General features: G+C 36.1%; 1 protein-coding gene and 1 long non-coding RNA gene across 2 annotated transcripts in view; both read right to left on the bottom strand.

Annotated features, from left to right (window-relative positions):
- Window positions 1–344: 344 nt before the first annotated feature.
- Window positions 345–2,395, bottom strand: LOC124172932. Its single transcript, XR_006868324.1, has 3 exons — window positions 2,352–2,395; window positions 2,124–2,221; window positions 345–564 (listed from the first exon to the last, which is right to left on the bottom strand). It is a non-coding gene; the product is annotated as an uncharacterized LOC124172932 (long non-coding RNA).
- A 1,081-nt stretch (window positions 2,396–3,476) lies between these two features.
- Window positions 3,477–23,868, bottom strand: part of LOC124172971 (zinc finger protein 268-like) — a 110,905-nt gene continuing 90,513 nt past the window's right edge. The window contains exon 6 of the mRNA XM_046552500.1: window positions 3,477–5,886. Within this exon, the coding sequence (XP_046408456.1) occupies window positions 4,405–5,886 (1,482 nt within the window). The 3' untranslated portion in view covers window positions 3,477–4,404. The remainder of the gene's footprint in view (window positions 5,887–23,868) is intronic.

Raw genomic sequence — 23,868 nt, 5'->3', positions numbered from 1 at the left:
TATTGGAACAGGTTCCACTTCACGTTCATGCTTTCGCACAAGAAATGCATTCGGAAAACAGAACCTGTTCCAGTTTGGTTCATATATTCGTACAAGTTCTTTTCCGGTCCACAAAAGTAGTCCACAAACTGACTAACATGGACGTGTAACCAGACCCTCAGAAATGAAATGCAAACAGGCTCCAGATTCTTCATTTAACATATTAGCACTTATTCAGCTTCATGTATATTATATGTACGATCAGTTCATTAGAAGCAATTACACGAGAACTTCTACGAAATACCACACAATAAAAGTACTAATCCTTATGTCAAATATTAATAAACATATCTACTTACCTTCAGTGTGTGTGTGATACTTACCTTCAGAGTGATACCTTCATCCTTCGATGTTCTGGCAACAGTTCAACACAACTCTCGTTCTTTCTTTCTCACCCCATGTACAGTCACTGAACTCAAAACCATAATACTTCGGTTGGGCTCTAATCACAGTCCTGGTAATGATGGTATTCCTGGTAGAATCATTTCAGCATCCTATCCTTATATTCTGGACCCCTTGTTGTTCCTAGTCAATGAATCCCTTCGATTAGGTATATTTCCAAAGGCACTAAAAGAATCTTAAGTCATTCCAATCTTCAAACGGAAGGGTAATACCAATGATTTGAGTAACTATTGCCCAATTTCTCTGCAGTCACTGTTTGCCAAAATATTTGAGAAAGTTTTCTATGCTAGACTTGTGTCATTTCTAGAATCACATAATCTAATCTCGTCAAGCCAGCATGGTTTTAGAAAAAATAGATCCACCTCAACAGCTGTGCATTTCATACTTGCATCACTAGATAACAAATGAGATACCGTGGGCTTATTTATTGACTTCTCACAGGCCTTTAACAATGTTAACCATCACTTACTGTTAAAGAAACTGGTAAAGTTAGGCATTCGTGGTATACCAAATAACTGGATGCAATCCTATTTATTTGATAGATCTCAAAGAGTTAGTTTGAATGTTGAAGGTTCTGTGTACAACTCCATGCCTAAAGATATTTATTGTGGAGTCCCTCAGGGATCTATTTTGGCCCCTATATTATTCCTGATATATATTAATGATCTCCTTCATAATCTACAAACAGACTGTTCAAAGATTGTCCTTTATGCTGATGATACTAACATTCCAGTTTCATCCACATCACTACGGTGCACAATTGAGAAAAGTGAAATACTTCTTCAGCAGTTGAGCGACTGGTGTTCTTTAAATTGCTTAGATATAAATGTTGATAAATCCCTAGCCATGCACTTTAATCTCAGGAGAAAACATGGTGTTGACCTTAATCTTGCCCATGATGGTCAATTCATGCGCCAAGCTCAAGATGTTAAATTCCTATAGGACTTATCATCTTGTCAAATCTATCTTGGGAAGAACATATCTGTTATCTACTTAAAATTCTATGCTCCACTTGTTTTCTTATACGTTTCATTAGATTTTCTGTTAGTTCTGAAGTGCTGTTAACACTTTATTATGGCCAATTTTACTCTCGCATCATTACTAGCATTATTTACTGGGGATCAACACATGCTTCAGTTAAGCTTTTTAGGCTGCAAAAGAAAATTGCACGACTTATGGTCTTTGCTCCTTATAATGCCCCATGCCGACCTATGTTTAAAAGACTCAATATTCTCTCACTCCCATGTGTGTATATTCTTTCTGTCCTCATGTTTATCAAAACTAATTTCTATGAGTTCCCTAAAAACTGTGATGTCCATGATTATTACACAAGAGGTCATGATACCATTCATTATAATTATGTCAGGAATAAATCAGCAATTCTAGGCCCAAAACCTATAGAGTTACGCCTGTACAATAAATTACCATCCAGATTAAAAAATTGTAAAACTTCTGGTTCATTTAAAATACAAGCTAAACGCTTTTTACTAGAAAAATTATATTATTCTGTAGATGAATTTCTTCAGGGTAATAGTGTATAATTATTTGTCTATTATATTTTTTTATGTACCTGTGTTATATTTTTTATGTACCTGTGTTATATATTTTATGTACCTGACGACTCCTATATCAGTGTAATCTGGTCTTCGGATAATAAAATATATACTATACTATATACTTACATTTCTGTTATATTGTTGATTCCCAGGTATCTAGGCTCTTTTCTGATGTATGATTTTTTTCCAAACGTAAAACAATATAAGTTGTTAATGGCTATGACCTGGAACCGACGTAACAATGTATCTTAATGTGTGACCAGAAATACACAATACAATGCGAGCTAAATCAACAGGTTTAGCAGCAGGAGAACAATAATTCAAAATAAGGGTATATTAATAGCATACACTTACCTATTAAAAGTTCCTGCAAAAGCTGGCAGTGGAGTCCAGCAAATGTGATACACAAAATGAACACGTGTCTGCAGTAGAATGAAATTCAACCGTTAAAACCAAAGTGAATATAACTCACGAAAAACAAATGTGAAAATCACACACAGCAATTCACGAATACGTAAATGAAATTAGAGATGAAACGTGACCGATGGAAATGAAAAATGCAGATGGAAGTGGAATCAAATTGAAGGCAAAAAACATGAAGTTTGATGAGAGTGAATGAATGTTTGATAAGTGAGTAATGAAATAAATGAGTAAAGGATGATAATATGATAATGAATTATGAGAGTTCTTATGAGAACTGATTATATATTCAGTGAATGGTAACCACTACTACACCACGAAGATGTCTGAGCAGGAAGGCAGAGAAACAAAAGGTGACAATGCGCTTAAGATTGCGGCCCATACTCCTATAGTATTAGCGGCAAGGCGACCAATCAGGGAGAACATACACCACACGGCTGCATGTATAATTGTGGCCAGAACACGGCATAATCACTTCCACCTGAAGACGCCTGCTGGAATACTGGAGAAACTGCTGTCTCCCACACAACCACGACGTGGTGAAACCCAGAAAATGCAGCCTACATTACCAGCGCACCGCGCAAGCCTTCCATAATCTCCATAATAATTCTAATTAAGCTTATAATTAACCTACCTACCAAATGATTATAGGTCAGCTATTGCAGATTACTCTAAAATATACTGAATATGCTCAGAAAATACGAATATGCTCCAAATATTCTACATGACATGACTGTGCTTGTACGAGGCCTATCGTATCATGCATGTTTTGAGAATGATGCAGTGAACGTGATGAAGGAAGTACATATCATTGAAAAAAAGGTACATATCATCCTGAATGTATGCCCTCAATAAGTCGTAAAAAAAAATTCTGAACACATTTTTCACATATTCCCTTGAAAATATGCTCAACATATTTCTCTGAGCACAAGTTGAGCAAATTTCGATGAAAATATGCATACATGAAATAAATTACATTTATGCCAAACACACTCAAATAGTCAAAAAAGGAAAGGGTAGGAATTGGGACAAGTGCTACTCATAAATGATAATTAGCGCTGCCGTTACAATACAGAATCTTATTTTCAGTTGATTAACAAGGATAGTAGCATCATTAAAGTAATGTACAATTCATCCAAAAACACAACAATGACTAAGCTAATGAGAAGCATATAGTAGCAGCAACCATAAAGCACATCCATAAGTCAAGTGCCTGAGGTTTCACACTTCGTCAATCCTAATCTACCATCAAATTGATCTAAAATGAGAAAAATATTCTGAAGATAGTTTGGAAAATTTAAATGACAGGCATACAAAGGATTGATTATATTTAAATTATTACGATGAGGCAAAAGATAAATTTTTGCAGTAATAGAAAATTGTGACATTAGTGTGACAATATTTATCAATAGAAAATGATATTTTACGATTAAAAAATTGGCAGAGCAAACATATTTGAAAATCATATTAATAATTTCTTTTAATACAACACATCTATTCATTAATGTCACTATATCTTTTTCTGCTATGGACACAATTTCCACGATTTCAACCCATCAAACCTTGTATTCATAATAAATCAACATTGAGACATATTAAGGATATGATAAAGGAAATTACACCTTAAAGAAGACAATATTGAGTAATAGTTACTCGCATACTGCCTTTATTCAGAGTGTGGCAGTGGGTGGCCTTGCACTTTATTGCTAAATATCAGAGTAAAATTGCAAATCAGAAATGCACCACTACTTTGAGCATTCATTACACTGTGTTGCAATCCATATACATGGAATTTAGTCATCACAATAAAACACTACTTGCAAAAGTGAGAATTAATTATGCGGGTCCTCAATAGTGATTTTCTTAAGGTAAAATTAGAACAATCATGAAATCTATAAGACCTTTCCTTCCTGCAAATATGCATGATGCGTGCATATAAGCAATGAATCTGGGTTTACCCATCATACAACTGGAAGAATAATGTCCCTCACATGTGTGTTCGGAAATGTCTCACGAGGTTGCCTTTCTGAGAGAAAGATTTCCCACAATCGCTGCATGAAAAGGGTTTCTCCCCTGTATGGGCACGAAAGTGAAGGTCAAGGGTGGACTTGCGAGAATAGGACTTGCTGCAGACATTGCATGCATACGGTCTGTCTCCATTGTGGGTACGCATGTGTACAGTGAGGGAGGAACTAAGAGGGAAAGATTTGCAGCAAATGTCACATGAATAGGCTTTCCTTCCTGTATGTGTTACCATATGGTTGTTGAGGTGGCCACTCTGAGAGAAAGACTTACTGCAGACACTACAGGAATAAGGTTTTTCTCCTTTGTGTATGCGCATGTGCACGGTAAGGTGATAACTACGACTGAATGATTTAAAGCATATTTTACATGAGTAAGGCCTCTCTCCTGTGTGGGTAAGGATATGTTTGTTGAGGTTGCTACTATGAGAGAAAGACTTACTGCAGACACTACAGGAATAAGGCCTCTCTCCTGTGTGTAAACGCACGTGCTGGGTAAGGTGGTCACTACGACTAAATGATTTACAGCATATTATACATGTATAAGGGTTCTCTCCTGTATGTGTAAGCATGTGGGTGTTGAGGTTGCAACTCTGAGAGAAAGACTTATTGCAGACACTACAGGAATAAGGTCTATCCCCCGTGTGTAAACGCATATGCACAGTAAGGTTACTACTATGACTGAATGATTTACAGCATATTTTACATGAATAAGGCCTCCCTCCTGTGTGCTTACGCATATGAGTGTTGAGGGTACCACTCTGAGAGAAAGACTTATTGCATACACTACAGGAATAAGGCTTTTCCCCTGTGTGTATTTGCATGTGATTGTTGAGAGTAGAACTAAGAGTGAAACACTTATTACACACACTACATGAATAAGGCCTCTCTCTTGCACTTGAACACTTTCCCTTTTTGATGTCTTTAGTGCAAGGGGGGGAATTTGAGGAGACACCTACACATGGGTCAGCTCCTACAGCATATCTTCTCCCTATCCTACCCTTTCTTTTCTCCTGAGTCCCTCCGGATATTTCCTTTAGATGCCCATTTCCTTTTCGCCTCAGCCCTTGTCTTTTACTGTTTGCACCTTTTATATGTAGCACATCACATGACTCTGCAGAAACGTCCAAATTGCTGTCACCAACATGAGTTTCGAGGTGTTTGATGAGCTCACTTTTGGTGCTGAATCCACTTGTGCAGTGGTAGCAATTATATAAAGTTTCGTTTGAAATTTGTCCCTTTACAGCAGTTTTCCTCTCACAATTACTAAACTCATCTTTGTTACCCATTACTGCCTCTGTGCAACTCCTCTTTTTACTGACTCTAATCATCCTGAGGGCATTAGGGATAATTGGTGCATCACAACCACTTCCACCCATCACCTCACACATTGTGACTCTGCCTCCACTGATTTTGGATCCTTCTTTGTCCATCATAAGGAATTCAGAAAGATGTTAACTTATCAGCAAGAACAGTTTGACGTTTTTCGAAGACTTCATTCATCACATTCCTTCATTCCCCTGCATGAGATGCTCCACCCTCACGTTAAATGACAGTCAGTGAGGCTGAGGAAGGAATAGTCACCAGATAGATGTGTCCATAAAGTTCCGTCCACCACCTGGGAGCCCTAGAAAAGAATTTTTATGTTTCAATCATAAAAATAGTTATGCTGGTCTAATTTATAATAGCACTTTGGTTAATAACCAAAGCCATTAGATAGAAGGCAATATACCTGCCTCAAAGAATCAACATGGGCCACCCCTTTTGTTATGTATGCATCTTTAATTTGCTCTAACAATAAGACATTATGTCTATCAACTACAATCAAACAAAAATATGAAGCCAATGCTCGTTAAAATTGATAGCACAAACAATGAAGTACATAAATAATGGTAATACAATGGGCATAGATGAGCTTCCTATTGAATTATTTACGTGCTTAGAAGAAGGTCAACAAGAAGTAGTAGAATTGTGTAACGACATATATAATAAAGGTATATGTCCAGGGGACTATCAGAAGACATAGGGGTACCATAGACACTATTGCACAGCTAAGAACATTGGAGGAAAATACTGGGGAATAGGAAAAGATGTTAGCTTTGGCTTTATGGATCTGGAAAAAGCATTTGACAGGATAAAATGGGATAAGCTATTGGATATTCTTAAGATAAAGAAAGTAGACTGGAAGGATGGCAGGCTGATTAGGGAATTGTACAAAACTAGACGGTAGCTATGAAATTGGATGTATGAATCTGTGCCGGGCAGTAAGCCAGGGCTACTGCTTTTCACTCACAATACTTGACATACTCATGGAGGAGATGGCCAGAAAAACCACGAAGAATGTAAAATGAGAAGGGAATGTAGGATGCAATGAAAAATGCATCAGGTTTGCCGATGACATGGAGATTCTGGCCAATGACAATCAGAAGCTTCAAATAATGAGAAATAGTTTAGAGGAAGGAATGAAAGAAAATGGGATGAAAGCATATGTAGTGAAAACGAAAGTTGCGAGGGAAATGACGATGGAAACGTGACTGTTATCATCAATGAGGAAAAGATAAGGCAAATTAGAAGGTATAGATATTCAGGAAGCGTGCTGATATAAGACTGGAGAATTGAGGCAGAGATAAAAGCAAAATACTATGGGAAGGGTAGCTACGCAATAAATTATTTTACAAAGTCGAGAAACATGTGTTAAATAGATGAGAAAGGGAACGGCAACTGAATCCCGAAGGCCAGTCACAGGACTGCATCATTATAATGCTATTGTAATTGCTCGATGGTTGTACTGGGAATTGAAAATTGCATTGGGAATTGCTGATGATAAGTTGCAGATGCATTATATTGGCATCCCTGACCTCAAATTTGAAGATGCAATTAAGCAAAGCAAGGTAAAGGAATATAGCTGGGAGCAGTCCAGAGCAGTGATGGCTGCCTGAGAGATGAAGAGAACCTACCAGGATTTTCAAAGTATTGTGTATCTTGCTGGTTTGTCTGTGCTATGTGAAACGACCGTGCTCATGTATAAACATTAATGGCAAGTTTCTGCAGTGAAACATACAGATATGGTTGGCTTAATGCTGAATCGGAATTATTTTCATAAGTCACGTAAGGTAGTATTTCTTTCATAAAGGCATCTGAAATATTTTCTAGTGTTGTGGTTTTCCTGTTAATCACGGAAAAATGTGTGCTCTTCCATAATTCAAGATTGCAAAATCTGATGTAAGTTGTTGTTCAGGTGCAGTGATTGTTCTGTTACTCATGGCAAAACCTGTGCCTTTCGAATACTCTTCAAGAACTGATAAACAATTTTGGAAAAGCACAACAAGTTTGTCAAACTCTCCTTCAAATGAGATTTCACTGTAAATTCTGTGTTTCCCAAAATTATTTCTAATGCATGAAATTGAAATTTTAAGTGCATTCTGCCTCAGAAATTTGCCAAATTAGATGACTATGTATTTACATGAAGTTTTTTTCTAAGGCTGTATTTAGTAAACTTTTTTCAGCTGAATCTAAATCCAGATTGATGATAGAGATGTGGTATGTGAAGTTAGAAACATTGGTTGAGTGCAGTTCTGTGAAACTTGGAATTGGCGGAAATAACAGGTCGCATGAGGTGAAAATCGAATCCCAAGCAAGATTCAGATTGGTATCACCATGGAAAACAGATATGAAATAGTTAAAACTGGGAAAACAGATTCAAATCTGTTGAAAAGTGGAACCCAGAGTCAAAAAACACTCATGGAAATGAGTAGGAAAACAGCCGCCATGTTTGACCTATACAACTGATTTCCAGCTGTTTCAATCTTCAAAAAGATTCGAAGGAGTATGAAATCAGTGCATCAAACCTGTTGGAAATCAGTGTCAAATCTGATGGAAATCAGTTTTTTTTTGCTGGGTTCAGAGTTAATTCCAGGGTATTAATAAAATGGAAAAGGTAATGAGTAAAAATGTGATGAAATCTCTCAAAGGATATTGTAATGCACAGCAAGGCATCAAACAATGGCTTCTGAGGTCCAAATTTTCATAATATTTATTCTGTTGATAATGTTTCAATAATAATTACCCCATATGCATCCGTGTTTACTTTTGTATTTCATTTGTTACAATTTATACTTTCTATGTAAAGTAACTTTGAAAGAACAATCTAATCCAATTATATTCGATTTTCTTCCAATCTTTTTAGTACTTGCTGACATTATACAAAATGAATTGGTTACGGTGGGTAAGTAAATTTTTAAGGTACAAAAAATAAATTAATATCAACAATTATTTTAAAATTAGGACTTTATATATTATAACATATTCAATAATATATTTGGTTGTTTCCCCAATTCAAGTATTTTAACCATATTTATGTAAATACTGTAATCATATCATTATGTTTAAAACCTTCCTCCTACAAAAAACTGAAAACATTGAGAGACATAAGTCATCAGTGAAATTCGAACACTCCAATATTCGTGACATATTCATTTGGATTATCAAATAAACTAAGCTCAGTCCTTTTATTTTCCAAAAATGCTGTTAATTTTTTTACATTTATTGAGTTCAAACGCTCAAATTCAGAAATTGAGATTTTACAATCATAGGGTTAGGGCTAAAATATGAAAAATTGGCATTATTTCACAAGTCCATCTGACATTAATTTTTTCAACAATCACCCCACTCCACCTCTGCTGCTAATTATTGCACCCTTAATTGTCCTCCTCTTATCCATTGTCACACCAATTCCAACTCAAAATTAGGTGTTACAATACCAGCGTGGAATACTGTATGTGTGTGTGTGTGCACGTAGTGTGATTAGGGCAATAGATAACATAATCTCAAACAAGCTTCAAATTTTAAGATGAAAATTAGAGAAACATAATGCGAAAATTAAGGGCAAAGCAGGTGAATGCTTGTTCATGGTCAAATATGTTTCTAAAATGGTCAAAAATAATTGGAGTTAGGATTTAACTCTTTCTAAACTCTAGACTCTAAACCAGTGTAGAATATAGTGATTAAGACAATTGATCACTTGCAGGAGAATTGTCTTAGCATCACTAATTCTAAACTTGGAAATGGAGGGCAATGGAAGAGTGTCGGGAGCATGCAAGAGCAGTGACTGCTAGTAAATCAAACATCGCACCCATCAAGAGGATTAAAAAAACAGAGGACACACACATCTGCTTCCATTGCCACTGATTAAATGCTAAATCAATGAAGGATGGGGTGCTTTTGAAAGTGGACAGTGTTCAGAGAAAAATCAAGTGTAATAATAAAATGGAAAAGGTGATGAGTAAAAATATTATTAATTTGCCTTGTTTGGTTTAAAAAATGTTGCGATAAATATATAAAAGGAGCTTGTAATGCTTTCGGGAAACTATGATTTAAGTGCAATAAGTTGAACCGTATTGGCTTTCTTATGAAAGATTTTATTTATGAAGGAAGTATTGAGTTGCTTTTGCATCTCTGAAATTTTTATTGCTGATAATAATCCCTTTGGTTCCTAAGAATTCAAAACGTTTTCAAATGAATAGAAATTTGTAACAAATTCACATCACTACCCTAGATCATATGGCCAGGTGGAAAGAACTGTCCAAACTGCGCATTTAAAATTATTAAAATGTGTAGAGAAGCTAACAAAGAAGTGCAGTACTTGAACACTGTAACACTATATTGCGTGAAACATACTGAACCTCCCAATTTTTACTGAATATAAGACTTAGGACAACAATACCAACTCTAGACATCTATTAGCACCTCAAATCCCTGAAAGTGGTAGAATAAAAAATAGAGAAGTACTGACAAAGAGGCTTATAATTAAAATTATAGTGAATGAGCAAGAGGACGTGTTCGAAAAGATAAAGAAGGTTTGGGAAATAGGAATTTCAGTGGGCATTGCTGATACTCCCAGGTCAAACTTCCAACAGTGCAAAATTAAAGAGTCGTACACAGAATAAGCTACCACCTTTTGGATAGTAGGAATTACTGATACCTTCAGACCATACTTGTTTTAGATTTGTAAGAATGATAGAGATGTACTTAGATTAGGTGCTTAACGCTTTTCCCACCAGCCCATTTTGGTGGGGATGTACGAACACTGCCAAGACTATTTTCTGGAATTACCCACACTCCAGATTAAAAAATTTTTAAGCTACTTTATTTTATTAAATACGTCTAGATTGTTTTACCAATTCCTATGATACATTTATATCTGATAACCATAGATATATTATGGGGGTTTACATAAATTACAGCCGATGACAAGGCCACAATTACAAAAAATGTGAAATAATTTGGGTCGATAAATCGGCCCCTTGGGGGGCAGTTTTTGCTTAACCGGTGAGGGCCAATGTATCGGCCCGGAGGCAGTAAAAGGGTTATGGATGGAAAATAAAAAGTCTCTATCAGCAATAAAAAAGCATGTTTACAGGCAGAAAATGATCATGCCAAACAAAGCAGTTGCCATGAATACCCCCTAATAATGAACACTTAACCAATCATTATGAACAAATAGATACAGCTTTCAAGAAGCATAATCAAGAGTAAACAATGATCAAACATATTCAGAGCAGTTGCCATGATCATCCCCCAAAAATCAGCACTAAAAGAAGCGTTACAAAACTTGGAAATCGAATCATCGGAAGCAAAAAATAATCAGGCAGCTTCAAGGCAAATGTCACCGGCATCGCCCAAGTCTCAGTATTAAAAGAAGCAATATGAAAATTTTGAAATAGGCACTTCTTGTGAGCAATTGAAAAGAGTATCCTTAAAAACTTGGAAAGTCAATTACTCATTCAAAGTATTCAGGCTTCTTTAAAGGACATATCATGAGCATTCCTAGTAACTCAGCACTAAAAGAATTTTTTAAGAACAATTGGAAAATAAAGGCACTTCAGAGTGACAATTAAAAGAGCCCATATGAGCACTAAAAAGGCTTGTTCTATTATACAAACTTTTCTAGCAACTGAAAAAGAAGGAATGCACCGAGGGTGCCCAATTCCATCCCATTGTATTCCAGTCTATTCCCACTCTGGTCACATTTTAATCGACTGTCAAAAATGTTCGCTGTGATGAGCACATTGCAATCCAATTTTTCCTGATATTTTGCACAATGGAAATAGCAAATGCAAGAAATAACATTGAAGATCTACTCCATAAATAACATCATCCTGAATGCAAATTTCTGTTGACACCCCTCATTACACCTTATTTCCCCTACTTGGTGGAACTTGGTGACAGGAAACACAATGAAGACACACTTTCGTATGTTCCACAGGAGTTTTAATTACCGACCCAGGTTTCGACAGTACACTATGTCCACTATGTACTGAGAAATCTTTTGTTTGCCTACAACACTTGATAACGACATAGTGTACTGTCGAAACCTGGGTCGGTAATTAAAACTCCTGTGGGACATAAAAAATTCTATCTTCATTATGTTTACTCTGTACTATATAGAGCAACAAAGAAAAACACAACACTGACATCATGATGGCAATTAAAAAGAGTATCCATCAGCACTAATACGGCACCTTCTATTTTACAAAATGATCATGCAGGTTAAAAGCAATGCCATGAGCATCCCCCAAAAATCAGCACTAAAATAAATATTAAGATCAAACGAAAATAGGAACTCTATGATGGCAATAAAAGGAACGTCAATCAGAACTCCTAAAACATATTCAATAGAACACAATCATCAGGCAGTCAAAAGCAAATGTCGTTAAAATACCCAATACTCAACACTAATATTGCATTATGAACAAATGGAAATAGATACTTCGTGATGGCAATTAGAAAGAGCATCAATCACCACTAGAAGAAGTAAGGTCACAAGCATAAAGTAATAAGGGGCAGCTTTAAAGCAAATGTCATGGCGATAACACAAAACTCAACATTAAAAGAAGCATTATAAACAATTGGAAATACGCACTTCATGATGGCAACTGAAAAGAAACTCTCAAATAATTTGCTAGGAATAAACAGGCATCCTAATGCATGAAACATAGAATCGAGTCAACCATAAATTGTTTTTAATAAACAAACTTATGCACTTACCAATTGCGTCATCTCTCTTTGCATGTTAATTGATATAAAGTCACCCATACTTTTAAACAGAATATACTATGGAGCCCCAATGCTCTCCATATAAAGCATCTCGATACATTAAACCGAATATAGAAAGCTTATATTTACATGATTTATACTCAGACTTATGCACTTAGTCGTCCTAAACCATGTCACTCATAAAAATGTCGAGGTTAAAACCAAATTTTCGGAGAAACAGATATCAACGTTGAAAACAAACTCGAATTATATTTTATGATGTGACACCCCTAAACAGATCCTACGTTCTTACAAACCTCTATGCAATTAACAAAAGATGCAGATCTGAAACTTCTCATAGATAACTACGCCTCTAATCAATAATATTTGCTGAAGTTAGAGATTTCCGGTTTAGAATTTCATGCTTCCGCTACTTTTCCCAAGGATATTACAAAGCAAATATATACTAATATATTAGGTTTTAAAGCCTTAAATTGGGAGAGTTTAAATATATCCACAACAATGACAGAGGAGCATGTGACACATGGATCGCCAGGTGAGGATTTTACACACCGTATTCCTACCAAAAATGTTATTTAATGACACAAATGATGATAGGACAAAACCGTATGATAGCATCATGAAGTACATACCTGCGAACATTTAGAACACATAATATCATTACGACAGGGCCAAAAAACTCCGAAATGCATATAACATTACCTAGAAGACGCAATACTTGCTATCACACCAAGAAAGCAATCTTGATAAATGAGAGCCCACTTGCATGATGTTACTATGCGGTGTTGTCATGAAATTAAGCATTTCTAATGAGATCCATAAACAACAAAACACACTAGCAAGTCGAGCAGTGTTCCTCACCATAAATATGGATATGATGAAGAACCCTGCGTGAAGGGTTCTTGGTTATGATACATGAATAAGGAGTCGGTGACGATTTCATTAAATTACTTGATTATCTAACAATATCTACAAATATTAACAAAAACGACTGAAACAGCACCACCTCAATATCTATTTTGCTAATAAGTCGGATATACTAAGTTCTCCTTTTTAAAGACAAAATAAACACACGAATAGAATTATGCTAACGTCTAACATCTTTACCCACAAAAACAACTAACATCGACTTGAAGGAAGTCCTAAACCAATGGCTGTGTCTAATTATGAGAACACTACATCTATAATGCACACCAAAAAAACAGAGTTTGTTCTTCTCCGGAATACACAATGCTACTTCATGTTACCTTTCATAGCGTAATCGAACCGTCGCTGAATGTTTATATCGTACCCATACATATACTACAGAAACTTCCTATTCACACCAAGCAAAATAATCTTTGTACAAGATTAATTGTACACTTGACATTACTATGAGGTTCTTACATGAAATTGTATATTGTTAGAGGCCCATCATCACTCAAACACACTAGCAAATCGCACATTGCTCTCCGCCAACAATATGGATATTATGCACGAATACAAATTCAGGCCGAGGGCCTCACAGTAAAAAAATTATCCAATAATATTCTAAACTTACTTGACAGGAAACAAAGGATCCAGCAGAACTTAAAACCTATTTAGCAAATAAGCAGGTTAACGTCTTTAGTTTAGGGACAACAACAACACAATGTAGGTACTTACATTGCTTAACCACTAACTTCTTACAAACAAAAAACTACTAACCTCGACAAGAAATATTTCCGGAATCAAAATAAATCCAAAAGGAATGTTTAATAGCGAGAATACTACCTCTCAAAGCACACAAAATTGAGAGTTGTCTACTTTCCGTCATCAACACAATCTTCCGGCATGCTCCCGCTCATCAACTAATCGATTGGCAACTCGACTCAAAAGACGAATTCAAATCGCATCGACACATCGATATTAGAATTCGTGCGGCGGTTATTTCAGAATGGATATACATTGCAGCTCCAAAACAAACTAAAGATAGCCTGGGTTCTAGTATCTGTTATTACAAAACCTTCGGTTAATTCAACAATTATTTGTTTCATAAATTTCAAGACCTATGTATTTGACGGAGATTATACATTTTAATAACTTATGGTTACTTTTCACACCCGTCGTATTTAGATATTCGAAGCTTACCATACATTCGTAAAAGTTTTTAAGGTGGTTTAAAATCATTATTATTTGCTTGATGAATGCTCAATCATTCTGGGACAATAGGATCAAGCCCTGGTAAGTAATGAGAATTTCCTTCTTCAGAAACATGTAATACGTATCTTGCAAAACTTTCCCCATAGGAAATCATGCAGTCGCCACTTCATTAAAAAATTTCATGGCATCAACTTTTACCTATATCCTATACTTGGTACTCTTAATGTAGCTATACTTCTACTATGCTCATTCATACACCATCTCCAAGATCATTACACCTACATTTGTGACCATATTAATTAGAACCATCATCTCAACATTAATTAATCCTTTAGCCATTGGTATTTCATTGAGTATTTAACATTCTCTGTTGCCCTCAAGTCATCAAAAGAACATCATGAATTTAACATTAACTCACAGACTCTTTTTCATTAAATGTACTCAAATGGTTGGATGAATTCAATAGCTGTAACTCAATGTATTGAACAATGCCAATATAATTTGACATTTTCTCCATCAGCTTTTCAACTTTACAAATGTCTTAAATTATCATATTAATTTTTTGTTTTGCATGAATATTTATCATTACATTAGTTCTACTATTACCATGTCTCTACAATTTACCTCTGCTAATTGCTGCAAAAATAAAATTACAGCTAATGAACGTTTACGTCATAATCATATAGCATTGATGATAACCATCTCAGTACTGATCTAGGGCATTTTGGATAGATACCTTAACTGTGCCTACATGATCCATAGTGATTTTTTTTGCATCTTTAACACCATTCTCATCGGATTATCCGCAGCTTTAAAATCCAACATGAACCCATGATAACCGTTTGATATAAACTATCAAAAATTGCTCCTGTAGATTAATGAGATCCACCAGAAAGTTCAACTAATACTTATATGCTCTTCGGTGGTTATTCATCCACTAAAAAGTGAAGATGCGACTATGATAATTTCTTAAAGCGGTATTTCACTCTGTCTTAAGGAAGATGAGTTTTTTTTAATGATAAAAGAGAGCCAGGGGAAGTTCACATTATGATTGAGGGAGTGAAGAGAGAGCTGTTGTTTCCTTGAAAGGAGGCAAGTTGAGAAGGAGCAGCAGGAGATGGTACAAGTAGACACAGGAATGGAGTTCTTTCGATGGAGTTCATTCGTGGAATAGGTGGAAGGGCCGAGGCATAAATAGAACCGTTCAGATGTTCATCTTAACCCTCCGCCAGGCACAGCGACAATTTGTTTTTATTTTTCCACAAGACTAGACGGCATAGACCCTTGATGCTTGCAGTAACTTTTTGTTTTCAAATGCTCTGTGCAGCCTATTACTTCTCGAAGCTGACAGAAAAGCCTGAGGTGCCGACTCCATGGGGCCTGAGCCCCCTCAAAACTTCATTATGAGTGCGAGGAAATGTGTCAGGGTCGTTGATTTTCCCCGTAGTGACCAGATATCGAGTTTCAAGTTATCCAAGTACTAACGTTGATCATATGACTCTTCCAAAATGCTTAAAAAAAACTTAAAACTCACTACTTATAAAATTTCTTGGGGCAAGATTGGGCCCCCGTTTGGGCCCCCCCAATATTTTTTGTAAGTCAGCATCCCTGAGAAAAGCTGCATATTTTTCAGCATTATAAAGCAAAGTAATAGCACAATAAAACAAAATTAAAGAATTATTTGATAAATTAGATAGAAAATTAAGAAACACTGATCTTGTATGCTTAATTACATTACATAAGATAAAAAATTATAGCCAAAACACCACATCAAATCGCACCTTGCTGGATCAGTCCGGGGCTATATGGCTGTGTCTGAAGGGGTATATACAAAGTAGATAAGGCATAAATTAAGTGTTCCTTTGCACTAATAATGGTGCATTACACTTACCTTAAAGGCATACCACTGAGCCATGCCATGAGTTAATGTTTTTTTGCTTCCGTCAGGCACACTGCACCTGACGGAAGGTAAAATAAGGAAAGCCGAATAGCCGTGTAAGTAGGCAGGGTCGTTTCTTTCGCTGCTTGTGCACCCAGTTGGTTCCAGATTGACAATAGAGCAGATACGTGAATAGGACACCACCAAAATGTGAGCAAAACGGTTGAGAAAGAGTTGGGTTAACAGTGAGAAGGTCATGAGTTCATGCTGATAAACAACCACATATGTGGTTGTTTATCAGCATGCACTCATGCCAGGGCATGTATTCCCCTATGAAAAATTTGAAACAGGGTTATACAATTTTTTCATAGGGGTTAGTTTTCCTAGTGTTTCACTTTTGGACAAAAACTTTTTAAGGAACTATCAACAATGGTGGTTACTCTGAGCTACTCTTGGGCATTGTCAAATTATTTTTATTTACCATACTTATGAACCGTGCAGACGTTCAGCTGGTAGGGAAAGCCAAATAGCCGTGGTAGTTGGCTGGGTTAGATTGTACACCCTAGCAGTTTGCTCTCATAGATGATTCTGATTTCACGACACAGAAGGAGGTGTATATATGAAACCACTACAGCTTATGCGGCTGAACAGCAAGCCACAGGTCTTATACGCTTGAGCAATGCACTGGCATTTCTTCACTGAGGTGTCCCCAGAGATGGATTCTGCTGCTCAATATTGACTCCCATGAGGCATTAGTTGCTTTTGGCTTTCTATGTATACTCTTCCATAGATTTCATTTTTTTCTGGAAGAATGGAAGGTTTCTTGTGATGGGTGGCTTATGATGGGGTGCATGTCCATATTTTACCCAGTGTTTGGGGTAAGGGATGGGCACCTAGTTGAATTCAAGTCCCAAATCTGAGAGACAAAAACAACAGGATAACTTTACCCTAAAGAAGAAGTCAGCACAGAGAGGTTTCAAGCATTTTAATGCTACTCTTAGCACAGAGAATGTTTTTCTATCGTAAGCACTGGCAGGAAAGGCTTAATAATAAGTAGTTATTTTGGTCGAGGGAAAATATGGCATCTTTCTTAAGGCCTTAGAAGCATGCAAAATGACAAAATTAGTTGTTTGATACTATATATAAATTTACTTTTTTAATTAATTAATTTCATAAAAACTGATAAATTTATTCAGTCTTGGTGATAAATTTCCTCATTTCCGAATCTGCTGTTCTTTTTAAACGAATACGCTTATTCATTTGAACTAGAGTTTGATCAAAACAATAGGAACAAAAGATCCAACTAGGATGAGTTTGACCGTGGGAGACAGTGCACATTGGTTGTGTTAAAATTTAATGCAAATGTTATGACGCAAATTTGATTGTGAGACAAAAACTAAGCTACCTTTGTGGTTAGGGCTTATGCAATATTTATTTTCATATCTTTTGGTTTTTCTCATACCCTAACTTACCCTCTGCTTAATTTCAGATGTTTTAAGTTTCCAACACGATTTTAAAACATTAATTTTTTCGTTTATAATTGTTTGATTGGGCAGGCATTTATTTTAGACTGACTAAATACCTTATTTCTATGCAATTCACAAAGGAACACCCAATACTAGGTATGTACTACCATATTCACTACATTTGTGTTTAAATACAATACAAATTCTTAATAAAAAGGTTTCTCCGTCAGCAAAAATGTAAATTCAGATACTAAGAGTAAGCAGAAGCAATACGAGTAGTAAGATTTTCCTTCTTCAGAAACATGCCAAACATTTATCTTACCAATCTTTCCCCACAAAGGATTACGCAGACACCACTTCATAAAATCACCTCAAATCCAGCACTTTATACCCTTGATGGAACAGAATTCTTACCTTGTTCAATCCAAAGACATTTTCATGATTATTTCTCTTACACTTTCACCATATTCATCAGAACCATCTCAACACTATGCAGTCCCTTAGCCATTCTTATGAGATTGTGTATAATAATTTGCCCTTGGCCCTTAATCATAAAAAGAACAATGTATTCAAACACTATCTCTCAGGCTATTTGTCATTAGATGCAATCAAATGGTTGGATGGATTCAATGAAGTTAATATTCATTCCTTCTTTTGCCTATCAGCTCTATAGAATTGTGCCTCTCTACATTTATCTTATTGTTTTTTTTGCATGGCATGAATATTTAGGACTACATTATTTGTATGCATCTACAATTTGCTTCAACTTTTTCATCAACGTATGATCAATGAACACTGAGGATATATATCATGATTCTAGCGTTGCTTATCCAAATAATTAATAGTGATAATAGGCTGACAGAGATATGGCTTTATAAAAAAGCCTTTTAAGCAAATGAAAGGTTCTATGTACACGACAGATAAGCATTAAAGTAGTAAATTGTAAAGACGAATTATGCCACTATATTGTATGGTAATGGCTCCCACAGTAGAAAACACATTAGTAATCATGATACAAATGTGAAAACTTATACCATTAATGTCACGTTGTTGGAAGTATTTCAGCTGAAAGAGAATGATTTTCAAAATAACTTAATTAACCACGGTTATTAAATTATACTATTTATAGTATTACTCGCAATCAATTGCCACAAATGGTAGATTGAAAAATAGTGTAGAGAAACAATTATTTTGAAGTGCTGAAATGAGATTAATGAATTTTGGGGGGAAGAGTGGCAGGGGCGCTGCTAGGAATTAAGGCTGAAGGGGGGGAATGGGGTGCAACTAACACCGGGGTGTTTGGGGGTATGGTATACCCACCAAGATAAGCGGTAGGTACGAGATTAATAAATTGAGGAATTTTAAAGATAAATGGTGCAAAATGGTAGGTTTTACGGTTTTCTGAGTGATATTTTTATTCATCCTTGTACTAATGTATTAGTAATATCAATCTAATTAATTAAATGGATAAAACTTAAACATTACTCTGGGGAGCTCTGGGGGGGAGGGGGGGGGTTATCTCCCGAAATCCCCCCCTCGCTGCGACACTGAAGAGTGGCATGTTTCTGTGTTTCTTGCTTGCTAGAAGGACTCTGTTCTTACAGCCATAGTTTAGTTAGGATCGCAGTGCTAGTGGATGCCATAGATTTCCCAAATTTTGGGAAGGTTTACCTTGATTTTCTTGAGAGCTGAACGGATGTGCAGATCATTTGCAAATTGCGGTTTGTGATAGACTAGGATGCTGATGCAATTTTTTGGAGATTTTTATTTTCTGCGCTTTGAATTTGATGTAGGTGTTTTCTAGCTGTCAAAAGCCAAAATTTTGATGACCACTTCAGGTGTGATTTCAGCAATTGCGGTGATCAGGATAGAGACTAAAAGAGGCTTCTGGTGAATTGATATCAGATGGATTTAATGGAAGCAGTACTGTTTCAAGCAATATTCAATGAGTGATGGTGTGAGTTTGAACAGTGAAAGATGATGCGTGGAAAGAATACTGTATGTACCCTATTATTTAACCCCTCAAGCCTGACTTTAAATGCCAGTGGTCTCTCCATCAGCATGTGCGATGCACCCTCTCCCCCCCTGCAGGATGTGTCTGCATCCTCTGAATGCCATACCTCAAGCATGCACGACACACCGTATGCATCCAAATCTTTCATTTAAAATTCCTATCTCTGAGGCTTCCATAAATATTTTTTTCAGTGAGTACATATGCAAGAAATATCTACCTGCCTTTGTTCTGTGCCTCTTCATTACCTTTGATTGTGCGTTCGTATTTTTGTTAGAATACTATTTCCAGTTGCGTCAGGATGCTTTCTGTAAGAGAAATATCTGATGGGTGCTCTAGGGAGATATTCTTCCATTCACGCTCCTATTTATATATTTCCTCAGCGATTTTGTGTTGTGTGTGTGGGTTCTGCATGTTCCTCTCCCAACTTCATTATCATCTGCGTTTCTGCCTTATCGTTTCCCTTCTCTTTCATCATGGCAATGATAGAGAAGAAACAGACCGTCTAGAAATTGCCAATGCTTCTTGTACCCTAGAAGACCTATCAGCATCTGGTATCTTAGAGCATAGATTTACCGGGCGATGGTTTGATCTCTGCGTTTCTTCAGGGTTTTCTTCCTTCCTTCACAGGGCCTGGAAAAGTCATCAAAGAGAGTGCCAATCACAGAGAAGCGCCAAGTCAAACAGCCAATCACAGTGCAGCTCCAATCCAGCCAACAGTATACAAACGAGGCAGAAACCAACAGCCAACACCTTTGACCTGAAGATGCTGGCAGGATAGCCAGCGAAACTGTTGTCTAAAAACAAGCTGACGTGGAAGAAAACCCTGAAGAAATGCAGAGATCATCCGGTATCTTATTTACGAGGTTTGAAGGTTAGGGTTGGGATAATTTCACGTCTACCTTTGCTTTGGTGGTTTTATTTTTTTCGGCCATGGGTCCCTTCCATATCTGATCCCCTCATTAGTTGATCATGCTTTCTGGCTCTCATGAGTTGTCCGATGAGGGGGTTTTTGATGCTCTGGAAGAAAAGAGTGCAGAATGTCTTGATACCACTTTGGAGGTTTCAAATGGATACTCCCTTGACTCCAGGTTTAAAGATTTCCACCATCTCATTCTTCTGTGAAGATTCAAGAAAATAATTGGGAACAGATCAGCAGTGAAGACATGCATCTGATCTTTGCATGTGATTTAGTCGAAAAACTAATATCACCTGTTCTGTGTAAAGATGATCCCGTAGCATATTTTGAGATAAATTTTGATAATGAAATAATTACAATTATAGCATAGTTTCTTGAGTATTTACAAAGAAAACTACCCAGCAAAAAATATCTCAGTCTCAAAAGTGGGTTTCCTCAACTCTGGAGGATTTTTCAGATTATTTTTAGGTTTAAGACTTAAATTTAGATTAAGCTTGAGACTTAGATTTCAGAATTTTAATGAAAAATTGCGTTTTAAATTCAATTTTTTCTAAATGTAATGAGCAAGGAAAGGTTTTCATTGCTCACAAATTTCTCAGTTTTGTCGATAGAAAGAGGAAGGAATTTGTAAAAAAAGATCCTTAGCACTATAAAATTTTTCTACTTAAATATTAGTGGACCAAATCACTGCGGGACAAAATTTAGATTAGTGCAAACAACGGACTGATTGGAAACATGCTTGATCGAGCAGATAGCATTTTGTTCAGCAAAACTCACAGAATGAAATATTTAAGTTCAAAAGAAGAAATTGTGCATTAAATCAGGAAAATAAAAAGAGAAATGAGACAAGGTACTGATGTAAAAACTGCTCAGGAAACTGTTTCAAGAAACACAGGTCTAGTACTAACCACTGGACACGGAGTAGGCAAAAGTAAACGACTCATTAAATCGTATGTACATATTATTAATTATCAAGTTTGAAATTCTTTCATACAATAAACCGTTTTGGAAGTTTTTTGGAGAGCGATTACTATGCTAAAATTTTGTTTCAATGTTTGCACCAGTGGCACAGCGAGGGGGGGGTTTAGGGGGGTAATCCCCCCCCCCCCCCAAGAGCTCAAACAAGTTTTTCTAAGTTCAATCCATTTTACTTAATTGGATTAATATTACTCACAAAATAGTGTAAATATTATTAATGTATTATTAAATATCCCTCCGAAAGCTGCAAAACTCACCATTTTGAACTATTTATCTTGAAATTTTTCTCAAGGAGTGTCCCCGCACCTCCCGCTTAACCTGGTGAGTATTCCAATTATGCAAGAACTTTTACAATACCACACAATACGAGTACGAATCGTAATGTTGAATATTAATAATTGTATCTACTTACATTTCTGCTATATAGTTGATTCCCAGGTATCTAGGCTCTTTTCTAGCCTACGATTTTTTCCAAACGTTAAACAATGTATGTTGTTAATGGTTATGACCTGGAACCGATGTAATGATGTAAATTCTTAATGTGTGACAAGAAATACGTTATACAATGCAAGCTAGATCAACAGTTTTAGCAGGAGGAGAAAAATAATTCACAATAAGGTTATAATATCCCTCCCCCCGAAAAACCCCAGTATTAGTTGTGCCTAAAACCCTCCCTAGCCTTAATTCTACAGAATCTTTAGTGCTGCCAAATTTAAGCACCCCGAATTGAATACCCACCATTCAAGCACTGTATAGGAACAGAATTGAAGGACGCATATGATGCGCTACACAGAGTTGGGAGGTTTAAGTGTGTTAAGGCAAATTTATAAGGTACCTAAACCTTGATAAAAATATGATGCCTATGTGCATATTCGATTTGTTTACATTAGTTTATAGTGAAGGGAGAGTCAAAAAGGAAGAGCAATGGAATTAGTTGAAAAAGTATAGTGATTATTGCCTAGAAGTAGTAAAAATGTGCAATACCACATGGACACAGGGCTAGTTAAAAAGTGAACATGGAGAGTTGTTGGATTGAATAATAACATGCAAATTAATGAGTCAAGCAGATGGATTTGAGCAATTACTGAAAGATAGGTGGAAAAAATGATATCATCTGTGGAAATAAATGAGTGATAGTGTTGAAATAAATATATTTTTTATGCTCTAGAGTAAGGTGAAAGGGATGATTTCTACCCACTCCAATGATCAACTATGCATAAAATATTCTTCTATCCAGCAATTCATGAATTCAAAAGAAAATGAGGAAAGGTGGCACAAGAAGGAATTGGGGCTTCAATGGTATTATCCAAGAATATGGTTAAAAATTGTTTGGTGGCCTCATCCAAATTTTTGCTTCTTTTTAAAGGAAGCGGTCAGTCCCATACAAAGTTTCTTGAAAAGCAGGCTAATACAAAGATTCTCCAACACAATGGGACAAAATATATGAATCAACAATTAATGGAAAATAATTTTTATTGATGAAGCGAAAATATACAGGAAGAGGGCCATGTTATGGAAACATATAGTGGTGTTAGGTCCACTGCATTTTTGCTCCTGATATCCCATCCTGAATACACATCAATTGTGTTTGATATCAGTAAATAAGATTTGTGCATTGAATTTTAAGATTTAAATGTGAAAGAATAGTAGGCAGATCAAATCTTTTTCTTAAAATTTGACCTCCTATCATACTTTACTTCAGCCATTCATAATTGGGATTTTTAAGCCCTAAAATAAGTTTTGGCATTTCCAAAGCAAAGGGGAAAAGGTATGAGCCAGCAGCCAATCACAGCAATTTGGTATGGCAAATGAAATAAAAATATATTGACTGAAAAACTGTGGTAATCATGAAAAAAGGTGAGCTTAAGGGCCGAGTAAGTTTGGCATTAATTTCAAGAGTAGGTAAATGAGAAGGCTAAAAGTTAAACATCATTACTTAATCACATGTTTTGCTTTCAAGTTTTTTATTTTAGCAAGAAAGAAGATTTTGTACAAGAATCA

Source organism: Ischnura elegans (genome assembly GCF_921293095.1).
Source record: "Ischnura elegans chromosome 13 unlocalized genomic scaffold, ioIscEleg1.1 SUPER_13_unloc_3, whole genome shotgun sequence".
Taxonomy (NCBI): domain Eukaryota; kingdom Metazoa; phylum Arthropoda; class Insecta; order Odonata; family Coenagrionidae; genus Ischnura; species Ischnura elegans.
Note: the sequence above shows the minus strand (reverse complement) of the source record. Positions and strands in the feature narration are given on the sequence as shown.